The sequence below is a fragment of the Rutilus rutilus genome, assembly GCF_951802725.1.
Source record: "Rutilus rutilus genome assembly, chromosome: 15".
Taxonomy (NCBI): Eukaryota; Metazoa; Chordata; class Actinopteri; order Cypriniformes; family Leuciscidae; genus Rutilus; species Rutilus rutilus.
Window position 1 is genome coordinate 30809305 of NC_140220.1, and position 14302 is coordinate 30823606.

At 39.0% G+C, this 14302-nt stretch overlaps 1 protein-coding gene across 1 annotated transcript; it reads right to left on the reverse strand.

The window, feature by feature from the left end:
- Positions 1-1345: 1345 nt before the first annotated feature.
- On the reverse strand, positions 1346-8441 carry asb2a.2 (ankyrin repeat and SOCS box containing 2a, tandem duplicate 2). The gene is made up of 10 exons (XM_084432403.1): positions 8381-8441; positions 7895-8125; positions 7669-7773; positions 7078-7247; positions 6839-6994; positions 6506-6751; positions 6248-6419; positions 5079-5649; positions 4730-4883; positions 1346-4627 (listed from the first exon to the last, which is right to left on the reverse strand). Exons 2-10 carry the CDS (start codon positions 8116-8118, stop codon positions 4500-4502), a joined length of 1926 nt encoding a protein of 641 aa, XP_084288529.1. The 5' UTR covers positions 8119-8125; positions 8381-8441; the 3' UTR covers positions 1346-4499.
- Positions 8442-14302: the final 5861 nt, after the last annotated feature.

Below are 14302 nucleotides of genomic sequence, written 5' to 3' on the forward strand. Positions count from 1 at the left end.
TGAAAGAATGGTATTTAAATTGTATTAGGTTTATTAGATCTCTTACATGCTGCAACCACTGTAGGATAGTTTATAATCCCTGTTTGTTTATTTTCTCACATTGAAACCTGCACCCTGCAATGACCACAACAGCCCTGAATGTCAACCTATTCACCTTATTTTTAACGGAAATACGGACGCAGCCAGTTGACGGTATTTTGTGCGAGACTTCCGGTCAGGCACTTCCGGTCACTGGCGCGCTAACTCACTTTTCACCATATCGGTTAATCAAACAAGTGTTCATGACAACTAACTCATCGTTATGGATTCGAGGAAGACCGGGATTGTTTGTGCAGTTAGAGGTTGTCATAATAACTGGTACAAAAGAAAGTTTTACTTGGAGCAGGAGTGTTTTAATCATCGAAATCATTGACATTTTAATCATCAGGCGTCCTACGACCGGCGACACACTGGCTGCGTGGCGTTTCTGTTGCGTGGCGTTTTACATGTCTTTGCACACCAGAAACGTTTCTGACGCGGCACTGCTGCTGCTAGGTGACATATGATAAGCCTCACTGGTGATATATTCGACATAATGGGGAGAGAGTTGTGGAAGGCCTATACTTAATGTTAAACATAAGCCGCTTTTCCACCGAAATTACCCGGAACAATTTGTCCCAGGAACTTTTTTCCCAGGAACCTTTTTTGCCCCAGACCGGTTGCTTTCTGCGTTTACACCGCGGTCTAAAGTACCGGGAAGGTAAACTGCGCGCAACTGCTCCTCCCAGTCTGCGACGGACAGTAATCAGTTTTGAGCGCCACATTTATAAGTATGAAGGAGATTCAAACTGTGCTGCAGTTATTGGTTTACTAACGAGGTAGGCTAATTAACATAACAAAATAGACGAGCACTGATACTAAAGCGTGTTCAGAAAGCTCGTGTGCGTATAAAATTAGACAAGGTACGTTGTGAGATGACTGGGACGAACGCGCAAAAATTTCCTTTTGCGCAAATACTCTTAAAAAAAGCCTGAACCCCGTCTATCAATCATAAATAGTGACAGTCTTGTAAATAGTTGTTTGTTACCAACCTCAATGCGCTATTTCAATCCTGTTATAGTAAATTTGTAACATGGTTTGCCTTGCAATAGATGACAATGTGTAAACATAATGACTTAATATTAAAAGCTGTGGCAGAAAAGAGACGAGCACTGATAAAGCGTGTTCAGAGCTCGTAATGCTAACGTTAGATATAAAATTGTATGTTATCAGCTATTGCGGACATTGGCCGTGAGATGGCTGTGACGAACGCGCAGAAAGTTTCCTCTTCCACAAATACCCAAATAATAAAGCCTGAAACTCGTCGCCAGTCCCCCAGTTTTTTTTTTATTAAATTCCATATTTGCAGACAGACAACTTTACTGCATGAAGCCACTTTTTAAAAGGGAGGTTAAAAATAAAGAAAATGCTGCGTGGAGTCATCCAACCAAAATGCGGCGTGAACACAACCAATCAGCTTGTGCAGCGCACAAGTCCCACCCCTGAAAGTTCCTGAACTTTGAAAAAGTACTACCTCGTGAGCAGGGACTATCGGAGGGGGAAATATTTACCCGGAACTTCATTTAGACCCTGGTTCCTGCGGTGTAAACACATCGAGTACCAGCCCAAAGTTCCTAGTTCCTGGGGAAAGTTCCTGCGGTGGAAACGCGGCTATAAATATATAGCAGCAAAGACAACGTCGGCAGTGTTGACGGCAAAATAGGCTACAGAATATTTCGTTCTGTATTGACAGGTGCAATATTAGAAAATAGATAATTTTTTTAGATAATCTGCATTTGTCAAAACCTAAACTTTCAAACATCAAAATGTCATTTATTAATATGTATTCGTGTCAAAATGACATACAAACATATTTTCCTATTCTATTTGGCCTGGAAACGCTTCCAAAACGCTTGCGTGTCTCGTGAAAAATAGGCGTCGATTCTATTTCTAGCATGCACACGTTATTCCGCGCGGCTTGAGCCGCAGGCAGTGTGCAAGCTCTAACCTGTTAACATGGTAGCCGAAATAAAAACGGACCGCCACGCAGCCAGTGTGTCGCCGGCCTGAGGAATCCCTTCGCCTGTGGTTAAAAGCTTTACATTTGAAGAAACCATCGAAACGACCGTATGTTTGTTCTTTTCATTTCGTGAACACAAGACCTACAGAAGACCACCCGATACCAGAAAAGTGGCTGCATGGGCTATGAAGTCTCAATAAAAACCATGATAAAAACTCCAAGGAGAAACAAAATCATTATAGTAACCCCTGTATAAAATCTAGTGATCATGGCATAATGGCATGATCATGGCATTTATTTTGTATGATTTACAATTATTTATAGCCATCTATTGCTATCCTGTGCTTTGGTTGCATTCTGATGGCATTATTAATACATTTGACATGACAAAATACCTCCATAGATATATTAGTCCAGCATTGGCTCGACCGTGTTTAGGGCGGTGCTGAAGGCGCCGGCGAAGTTTTGTCACTCTGCCAGCTTGACAAAATTGATGGCATGAGTGTTTTCAACCAGGTCCGGTACCCTAACTGAGTGAGGCGGGGCTTTAGTTCTTTGTTGTATTCATCTGCTATGGCATGTGTAACATTTTTCTGTCAACTCTGCATAATCCTTCGCGATCGATATCGTTATTTAGCCCAGGGAAGCGAGGAAACGGAAGTGCCGCACAAAAACCGGATATTGGACCCATGTTTACTTCCGCGTTCGAAAATAAGGTGAATAGAAATAGGTTTTAAATAAATATAGCTAAGCAGTGATTATCAGGGTCCAAGCACCACCGGTATAGACCAAAAACACTTTTTGCACCAGGCTGTAAACATTTTTTTTCTGCTGTAAAGTTGGGCATTTTAACATATGGGATTGACTCGCTTTTGCAGCCTGTCTCTAGCGGCCAGTCGATGAATTGCAGTTTAAGTCTCTTCCGTTGGTTTCAAGAAAGAAACAGGAAGGTTGCCGCTTGGTTCTAACTTTATAGCGGTTTGCCTGAGCATACAATCAAATGTCTTTCCCTACTAATTTTTGCATCTGTCTATGTGCGCAATTTTAGTTTGTTTGAGCGGCTGTGTATGTGCAGTGATTTATCACGAAAACATTATGAATGATGGCAATGCCGACGTATATAGCAGATAGCACAAGCAGCACAATACCTCTCATGAGAACAGCAGCACAGCTGGTGAATATCATAGCAAGGCAATGAACCGCGGCAACACTGACCTATACAGTAATTAGTGTAAACAACACCATACACCTTATAAAAGCAGGGGTACAGCCGGGGATTGATCATAAAAAGCAAAATTGCTTGGAGAAAAAGCAATTGAATGGCAGCAGCATCAGCATTCATAATGGGAATGTAAGCAACACTACACGTCCTAATCAATACAACGGCACAGTCGATGTATACCATATGAAGTCATTGAGTGGTGGGAGTGCTGGCCGGTTAGTATAGACAATACATTACTGAAAACAGTGGCTTAGTGTTTATACAGTAATGCGTCATGATCCCATGGAGGCTGGGGCTGCATGTTCGGCTGTTTGTATACGACAGCTCATGTCCGCCCGGGAGCTCGATGGATCCCACACAGGCGTTGCAAATCTTTTTGAGTTCCCGCTGAGACGCTGAATAGGGAACGGTGAAGAAGCGTCATCCACTTGAATCAATGTCTTGACGGCGAAAAAGAAAGGCTTCTGACTTGCGTTGTGTGGAGGAGAATGATTTTAAGGAGATGTCATTCTGCACCATCTTATATAGGGAGTGATCCCACCCCTGATTCGTGCTCTTGAACGCCATTGGCCATTGCAATGCAACAGCGTTGTTCCAATCAGGCTTCAGTATTTCTTGGAGAAATGTGTTTCCCTATAGCGTCAGTTCTGACGCAATGTTGAGAGACCAATATTGAAAGGGAACACCACAAACTTACAGGAATACTGCCGAGTTACACAAAGCTCTATAATATGACAGGTTACATCAATGTTAACTAATTTACTAAACAAATGTACAATACCTACACTGTGTACAGTAAATCTTCATGATATTACAGCAGAATAAGAAAACATCACATAATATTTCATTGTGTTTACAGCAGATTAAAGTCCAGAAATATCCACTTATAGTCACATTATAAAAAGCCTTAAAGTGCAAGTAAATTTGGTTATGCAAATAAAATTACATATTGCTAGAAAGCCAGGCGTTTATATACTGCCTTTGCTTGTGCTAGTTCTGACTTTTTATACTGTATGTATCCTATTTACATTTTAATATTATTCTATTTACATGTACAAACATGTATTGAGAATTCCGTACAAATAAAGTAATTATGCCAAATGGTGTCTATTTTCAGATCTCAAGATTTTAAATCTGATTAAAATTAAAAATGTCTGTAACAAAAGAATTCAAATCAGCAAGTTCTGTAAACAATTCAGATTGGTATGACGTTAGTCACAGGATATCCTCAAATGATTCTCATTCATAACTCAAAAACTTGATTAGGCTCCCTGGTAGAGGAAGAGAATTGATTCGCCTCAGTCTGGTGATTCCCATTCGCTGACGAATCTTGAGTCTGCACAGATGCATCAGTGTGCAAGGAAGAACTGAAATAGAGAGGTTTCAGTTTTTCATTTTTAGTTCCAATTATTTGAAAAATTGATTTAATTGCACATCAATCATTTTAGACTTTAGAAAGACTTTCTTACCTGATTTTTCTTTAATATGGGCCCATTCTTTGTAGCTGTCTAGGTACTCAGTTATTCTAGAGCAGAGTTTAACATGACCCACATAGTCAAGAAACATGTTTATGATGGGTCCCGCCAATTCGCTGACTGAGGGAGGAGAGATTATCTCACAAAACTGTAAAAAAAATTAATTTGATTTTACAGAAAATAGTAAAATGATACAATTGAATATAGAGTGTAATAAATATAATAATAAGATTAAATTCTATATTTTATTTTATAAAATATAATGAAACAATTATATAAACTTACAGACAGTTTTATTCTAAATGTTTTCAAAATGTGTAATCATCTCATAAAAAATCTGCACCTGTACACAGTATTCTGATGGTTCGTCATTCAAACAATATATTCTTTCATGTCCATTCCGTCTTATTTTTATGGGGGGATGAGGATTACTGCCATATTTACAGTTAAAACATGATAGTGCATCGCAGCCATTGTCCAGTAGATACTTCATCATCAACATGTGCCTTATACAGAAACCCAAAACCGCTGGGAAATTGGTGGGATGAGTTGGCAGTAGGGCATTGACATTAGCACCATGCTGTACCAGTAAGGCCACCATTTCCATACTTCCCTTCCTCACAGCCACTAGCAGGGTGTTGAAAATGTCCAGGTTGGGGTTAGCACCTGCTTCTAACAGCATAGTAGCTGCCTCAATGTTCCTGTTTGCCACAGCCGAGTACAGAGCCGTGCTGCGACGATCTTCATGCATTTTTGACCAGTCATCTGACAGCGTGGCATTGACGTCATATCCACCCTCAATCAACGTTTCTAGAACATCATCTCTGTTACTTTCTGCAGCAAGATGAAGAGGACTGATGCCGGAGTATTTCACATTGGCCATGTTAGTTCTTGAGATTAGCATGGCAACAATGCTGAGGAAGATGAGAAAGAGAGGTATTTATTTCTTCATGAATAAAATTCTTCAAGGTCATTTTCAATATAATCAATAACTTGAGATGCCAGTTACGTTTGTATGAAATGAGCATGAGTCTGTGGCTTGATAGGAGAGACACGGAAGTAGAGCCAGTTACTGATGAGTGGACTTTTATATTGCTGCGGACAATGGTGAGTATACTAGTGCAGTCGGGTTCCAGAAGTAAAAATCCCATTTATTTTCTCCATATATGGGACTTTAGATTTTTAACGAAGAATCATACATTTTGAAAGACAGACCTACTATGAGCTCCAAGGCTATTAATCAATGGTATATGCTTTTGGTAAAGTCATCAGTTCACATTATTTCAACTTATTTTTGTCAAACAGCCATGTTCAGCAGTGGAATTCCTGGTGAAAAACTACATTGATTGAACATTGAACATAGCATGATTCTGCAAAGAAAGCTCCACCAATCAGATTTCAATCAGATTTGGAGCTTTCAATCAGAACCAATCAAATTTACGTAATCTCAAGAGCTATGTGTAATAAAGATAAATATGGGATGTACTTATATAGTGTAGTAGGCCTACTAACCTCTCATGACCATTCTTTGCTGCAATATGAATAGGAAGTAATCCAGCTTTGTTGGTTTTGTTAACATCAGCTCTTTTCTTCAAGAGGATCTCAACAACTTCATCATGACCATTCTTAGAAGCCTCAAACAATGCAGTTGCATCATCATTTGCCTGGGTATTAATATTACCTCCTAAAGAATAGGTAACTTGTTTAATGCTACTAGATTAAAGTAAGTAATAGATTTTTTCTCTTGTCGTACCTTACAAAAATTCTTACCTTTACAAATTAGGAAGTTAAGCACATCGACAGCATCACACTGAGCAGCTGTAAACAGGCTGTCAATGCCATAAACATTTTTGGCCCACAGCTTTGCCCCTGCTTGTACCAATATCTTACAAATCTCTAACTTCTTGTTCCTCACTGCTTCATGTAGTGGAGTACCACCTTGAATACAGGTTTTGGTTGGTGAAGCTCCAAATCTCAAAAGAAGCTCCACAATCTCTTCATTAGGTCTCTCACATGCTGTAAAAAATCAGCAGTGATGGTTCAGACCTCTTTCTGGTCATTTGTGCAGTTGTTGAGAGATATCATTGCTAAACATATGTTTACCTTTGTGCAGTGGTGTCTCCCACTGGTTATCTGCAATGTTAGGATCAGCTCCTTGCTCTAAGAGGTGCAATACACAAGAAACATGTTTGCGACCCACTGCCAGCATGAGCGGTGTCTGTCTTGTGTTTGTTTGTTTGTTGATTGTATCTGGTCTGGCTGTGGGAGAGATGGGATACAACTGTGATTTTGAAGAATGCCATTCTGGACTGGACATGAATCTGAATTGATTCACTCATCACCTTTGAGCAAAATCTTGAGGCACTCGATATGGCCATAGTATGCAGACTCATGAAGCGGTATCCAGCCGTCTAGATTGGGTTCATTGATATTTTTAGATTTGGAATTAATGATTTCTTGTACAGCCATTGCATCTCCTCTCCAAATGGCTGAGAGAAAAGGGTCTATATCACTGAAAGAACAAATAAGAGAATCTTAAGAATAGGACTGTTATCTCAATGGATGAGATTAATCCATGAACATGATATTGCTTTTCACTATTGACTTATTTTTGTTACAACGTTGCGCCAGTAGGTGGCGACAAGTGAGTCATTCATTCAAACAATTAGTTCAAAAACAATGATTAATTCATGAAGGAAACACTACAGTGTGTCATTCATTTATGCATTTTGGAAAAGCAATTATGAACAAATTAATGGGAAATATTGTGTCTGAAATGTAAGTTACTCAATATTAACCTGCTAATTGAACTGTTGTACAAAAGCAGTACTGCACTCGCAATTGTGCTGTTGGTCTTAATATCAGTAATAGGTCGCTGCTAATCGGAACAACAGCACACACACAAATTGAATGAGATCTTTCCTGCCACTCACTTCACATTCTCCACAGTGACCTGCAGGTGTCCATTGTGCCTTGTCCAGGCAATCACCTTGTCTTTGTCCTTACTGAAGAAACGATCTTGTGTACATATATTCTCACTGAAAGGAGGGCAGCAATAAAGTTTCATTATATAGAGACGTAAAAGTGATTTTTTGTATGTGATTGTTTACTTGAAGCATAGTTGTGCATAACAAGATGAAAAAATAAATAAAAAATCACCTGGGTGGGTTTGCTGAGTTAGGGTGAAATTGTGGTCGTTGTGTAGGAACAGCTGGCTCTGTGTGGGCATGCAGTTGTCGATTCTGCCGTGGAGTTAAATTTGCATCAGCTAGACTTCGTTCAATAGCTAGCTGTAGCAGCTGTTCTTCAGACATGTGTGCATACGCACTGTAGTCCTCTAGGTCTTCATTTATTGTCCTTGGAACAGCCATGGCTGCTGCCATTTTGCACCTGCGATAGTAAAATGCTCAGAAATTTTAACCCCGAAAAACGTTCAAATATTGTTGGCCTAGTTCTAATCAATCAAACTGTCAAGACAAATTAGCTTCAAAATACCAGGTTACAAAAAAAAAATTCTCATAAACATAAAAAATAATAATAAACATTAAAAAAAAAATGCACACAAGTTCCCTTACATCTTTGGTTTCATAAGTCCTAACATCAACATTATAATTCATTACTATTATCATTAAGAAGTCCACCTACCTTTCTGCAGAATATCAACAATTATTAATGTGTGCATGTGGTTCTCCTCCTTCTTCTGTATACGGCAGTTGCTGCTGCTTGCTTTATGAAGAGTCTGATTTTACGTCATGATGTAAACAAAACTGAAAATCTTATAAATATATCTGCCTGGCTTGCATGTGATTCATTATATCATATCTGGCCTAGATGTGACATGATCTTCTTTGCTTATGGGCCAAGAAACGGGAAGAGCAGAAGAACTAGTATCGGATTGGTTTACTTTGATTTGAAACTGGTAAAATCACCTTTTCCCTGAACTAGAAAATAACATTTAACCACAAATTGAATAAATTTGCTATAAATCAAACTTTGCAGCACTGGACTTCATTCAGTAGCCTAGTTAAATGTGCAAAAAACAGGAATATAATATGACTAATTATATATGAATGTGTTTCCTGCTTATGTGAAATAATGGCTGTTTTTATTTGTACATTGTATTTGAACGTTATACTCTATAATAAACTGTGCTGTAAAGATTTACATTGTGTCCTATGATGACCACTATACAGCTTTCTACATGCATTAATTACAAATGTCCTGTCACATTTCTTCATGCGTAGATATCAGTATGTGCTCTATGTTTGAGTGACCCTATTTTCAGAGACAGCTGTCTCTGAACGCATGAATGTGCAGGAAACCTCTCTGTGACTCTGTAAACATCTCAGATGGACACTCACCTCCTGTTCTATTACATGACTCATGCGTTTTAATCTGTAGTGGTGTGGCAATGAAGGTATCAGCTTCAAAACAGTGCAAGTAATGAAATCTCAAGGTAGATATAATGCTTATAAACCACATTTCTGACCACCTTTTGACCCAAACATGCAGTTCTGTCTGTATATTGGTGGAATTCAAAATGATTGATGTTAAGCCATTACTTAAGGCAGCAAGAATAGCCTGCATGTATGCAAGTGCTTTTCAATGTATTATGTCTCAAAGTTGTATCCTTTACCTCACTTGACCTGTGAGGTTAACACATTCAGTATTTGTTTCCTGTGTTATGTTTACTGTGTAACCTCGTACTCCAGTCATATCAGATCAAATGCACATGATTATCTTTGCTTAATGTTATGAACAGCAGCTACGCTAATTATTTTCCTTCTGCTTTTCTTTTTTATCTCAGGATGCCGATGCCCATCCCGAGGTAACTAGAGTGTACGTCAGCTCCAGTTTGGATCCAGCCTCTTACGAAAACTTCAAATGACCCAACACCCGTGAAGAGACGGCGCCAACTCTTGCGAGAACTTTAGATGACGTAAACTCTGAATCAACATGCACCAATGCTAAATTTTCCTTATTTGTAATCATAATGTCCACAACTCGTAATAATTCCTTCAAAGAGCTCATTGTTTCTGCCTTAAATTATACATTGTTAGCTAACTGCGTGATTTAGGCCTATAAATTTCTGAAATTACAGCCACCTCTTGTAATATCACTCTAAATTGTAATGTAGACACATGCATTTTCTTTAAAGCTGCTTTGAAACGATATGTATTGTGAAAAGCGTATTATTATTAATTCAATAATTAATTTATTCGTTCAAAATAGGATGACTATTTTGAATTTATAAATTATTGAAATAAATGTATTCACTCTAAAAAATGCTGGGTTGTTTCAACCCATGGTTTGGTCAAATATGGACAAACCCAATTGTTTGGTTTAAAAATGTAATTTAAAAATGTAAACCAAAGTTTGTATTTGTCCATATTTGACCCAAACATGGGTTGAAACAACCCAGCATTTTAGCATCAGCTTGTTGTTGTTGTTTGATTTGCAGGTTGAAATGATAGTAAACATGTTACACAATTTAAGCTTCAATGCATGAAATTAATTGTACAGACTCCTGCTGGTTTCTAATGAATAAAATCAGTACATTGGCACCACCATGTGGTTAAAATATGTCAAACATCCAAATCTTTACCTGTAAGATTAAAGTGATAGTTCACCCAAAATGCTGTCATCATTTACACACCCTCATGTTGTTCAAAACCTGTATGATTTCCTTTCTTCTGTTGAACACAAAAGAAGATATTCTGAAAAATGTTGGTAACCAGACAGTTGACGGCAGCCAAATACATTTTTTCCTACTATGGAAGTCAATGGCTACCGTCAAATGTCTGGTTACCAACATTCTTCAAAATATCTTCTTTTGTGTTCAACAGATTTAAAGAAACTTATACAGGTGTGGAACAACATGAGGGTGAGTAAATGATGACAGAATTTTCATTTTTTGGGTGAACTATACCTTTAAGATATTTTATTTTTTATTCACCCTCATTATTCTGATTATAAATAAAAAAATAACTAGCAGTACAAATCATTATAGAACTCCTCGTATAATAAGCAAGCTTTTTCATATATAACTAAACTAAACTAAATATTGGATTTATTGAAGCCAAAAATATATTTTAAAAGAATCAGAGAGAATCAACCGACTAAAGTAATCCAGGTAGAAATAGCTCCTTAACAACAACTCCACATTTACACTATTTACAATATAGGTTATGCAGTAAAATAATGTTTGCCATGCATTTTTCATTTACAATAACATTTACAATAACGTAAAATTTACTAGGACCTTCCTTTGCTAGACGTAAGAGAAGCCCAGACATATCGTGAAGTCATGACTGGACATTTAATTTGATATACTCAGAGAGACATTCAGATATCTGAGACAGCACATGTTGAGAGGATTATGTACAGTTGACTTGTCAGTCTAGCAGTGATATGAGAAACTTAGGTCAGGGGGAGGATGCCTGGATTCTTTGGGATCCCAGAGGTAGGGAGACTTACCCTTTCCAGCTGGCCTGATATGACCTGTTGTCCAAGAGGGATATTAAGGATAGTGAAGATCACTGGAGGTCAAAGTAACATTTATTTCCTTCACATTTGCTTGTAGCAACATGTGCTTATAAATAGGTCTGTTAAAGGCCCCCTGCGGTGAAAATCAAGTACTTTACATGTCTATAGTGTTTTTTATATACTTTAAGACAAACCACGTGCAAATTCGTAAGTCAACGCCATTGCTGAGTATTTTCTCCTTAAAACTGCAATGAACTACAGACAGTCTCAAAAACACGGTTTGAAATCACTGGTGTTTCTGATGTCACAAACTACCTTGGAACTCATGTCAACGTGCCGGTGGGCTTTAGAATATCATTAATTGCGAAGCAGGGGAAGACCCCATGGTTATATATTTTTGTTTGTATGAAAAATCGGGTACAGTTAGCAACTGAATTTGTATATGATGTATATTACGACGTTATGAGGAACTATGCCTCCACTGATGTTCTGAGTTGTTCAAATCGTTTCTAAGATGCAGATTTTTAGAAGGCAGCTGTCTGACTATGAGATGACGAATAGGAACATGTTTTGTAACACATTATTAGCTGTTTGATAACGTAGCTAAGCAAAAGGCTAATCATATCAATTATTAGAAATACCAATGTGTTTCCACCACCGTTTGTTGACGAGTGGATCTCTGAGCTGGAGTGAATGAGTGGAGGCGGGGCTAATTTGCATATTAATAAATCTGCATTTACAAAAGGAAGCAAGGGTGTAGAGTTACATTAAAGCTAATTCAAGGCATGAATAATTCTTTCTTTCTTTTTACAGAAAAAAAAAAAAGGTTAAATATGTAATTTTGGTGATCAAAGATAAGGATAAAATGATTGACTACAGGGAGACTTTAAATAACCAGACTCCTGCATGAGTTCTACAATGATAATTCAGTAGACATTTTACAGACTCAATTTTGAGCCTAACAGCAAACTTTTCCATCCTTTGTAACAACGAATTGCAATGATATTGCATTACTTTAATCCATACGATTAAATATGTAGTTCCCTTTCATTCAGTCACTACGAGTTACATCAGTGAATGATGAAATGGGGGTTTCGCTTAGAAGCCTATCACCTTCGAGTTTTAGAAAACGAGCATGCCGCGACTCCGCCCCACCGAGTGGGTATAGAAGGAGGATCGGTGGCAATCTCACAAGAGTTCTCTTCACTCCTACAAGCCATTCTGAGTCCCGTGGAACGCTGGTCCTTCCCTGGCCTCCTCTGTCAGGATGCGGCAAATGACCGCGCCCTCACACTGGGTCTGGGCCGGTCATTCCGCTTCGCTGCCCCATCGAGGGTACGTCTGTGGTTTGCATGACCCTGCTGGTTCAGTTCTTGGGAGCTTGGTTAGAGCTTCCCAACCTGTCCCACTGGGTCGCGAGAACCATCAGGCTCGGCTATGTGATCCAATTTGTGCGGTCTCCTCCCCGCTTCCGGGGAGTCCGTTACACCATGGTCGGTGGCAATGCCCCTGTCATGCGTGCGGAGGTCACCAACCTACTGGCGAAGGGTGCGATCGAGACTGTCCTTCCAGCTGAAATGAAGTCTGGCTTCTACAGCCCCTACTTCATTGTACCCAAGAAGACCTGTGGGTTACGGCCAATCCTGGACCCGCGCGTCTTGAACCGATCCCTTCACAAGCTTCCGTTCAAGATGTTGACAGCGAAACGCATTTTCGAATGCGCTCGTCCGTTGGATTGGTTTGCAGCGATCGACCTGAAGGACGCGTATTCTGTCTCCATTCTTCCTTGACACAGACGATATATTTCATCACGGCCAGATGAAAACACTAAATCATCCAAATTGACAGAGTGTGTTAAAGATATAAAAGATTGGATGACGTGTAATTTTCTTTTATTAAATCCAGACAAAACAGAGGTACTAATCATCGGTTCAAAAAACCGCCCACAAAACCTCTCGCAATACAACTTTAACATCGTAGGATGTCCTGTTACTTTATCCTCTACAGTAAAAGACCTGGGTGTTATACTCGATTGCAACCTGTCTTTCGAAAATCATATTTCATATGTTACAAAAACTGCCTTTTTCCACCTTAGAAACATTGCTAAGCTACGTAATATGCTATCAGTTTCTGATGCAGAAAAGTTAGTTCATGCATTCATGACCTCGAGACTAGATTACTGTAATGCTTTATTAGCCGGTTGTCCTGCATCCTCAATAAACAAGCTACAGTTAGTCCAAAATGCCGCCGCAAGAGTTCTTACTAGATCAAGAAAATATGATCATATAACACCGATTTTATCATCACTGCATTGGTTACCTATAAAGTTCCGTATTATAAGGTATTGCTACTGACTTATAAAGCCCTAAACGGCTTAGCTCCAGTCTATTTAACGGATCTTCTATCGCCCTATAATCCATCGCGCTCTTTAAGATCACTAAATTCAAGGCTTTTGGTCATACCTAGGATATCCAGATCCACCAAAGGAGGGAGAGCATTTTCACATTTAGCTCCAAAACTCTGGAATAGCCTTCCTGATAGTGTTCGTTGCTCAGACTCGCTCTCCCAGTTTAAAACTAACTAGATTAAAGTCGCATCTCTTCAGCCAGGCATTCATATAATATTTTTAATCTTACAGTTCAAATTACAATCCGGCCTCTAGTTAATAAACGCCAGAGGAGAACTGGCCCCCGACTGAGCCTGGGTTCACCCAAGGTTTTTTTTTCTCCATTGGGTCACCTGATGGAGTTTTAGGACACCATTAGGTCACCTGATGGAGTTTTTCAGTTCCTTGCCACTGTTGCCTTTGGCTTGCTCAGTTGGGGATATTCTGGGGATATTCTGGGGATATTTAATTTGATTTTATCAATCAATAAATTCCACTAGAAACAAACCTTGTTGTATTATTTTAATTTAATACTGTGAAGCTGCTTTGATACGATCTGTATTGTGAAAAGCGCTATACAAATAGACTTGACTTGACTTGACTTGACAGACCTATTCTACGGTTTGCTTTCAAGGGGCAGGCATACCAGTACACGGTTCTTCCATTTGGGTTAGCCCTGTCTCCTCGTGTCTTCA

What these genes read in the sequence shown, in the direction of transcription:
- asb2a.2 (XM_084432403.1), bottom strand. Translation starts at nt 8,118, where the DNA reads ATGGCAGCAGCCATGGCTGTTCCAAGGACAATAAATGAAGACCTAGAG. An exon ending in GTCACTGTGGAGAATGTGAA is followed by an intron (nt 7,248 to 7,668) that starts GTGAGTGGCAGG and finishes TTGTTCTTTCAG; the next exon opens with TGATATAGACCCTTTTCTCT. An exon ending in TAACTTCCTAATTTGTAAAG is followed by an intron (nt 6,420 to 6,505) that starts GTAAGAATTTTT and finishes CCTATTCTTTAG; the next exon opens with GAGGTAATATTAATACCCAG.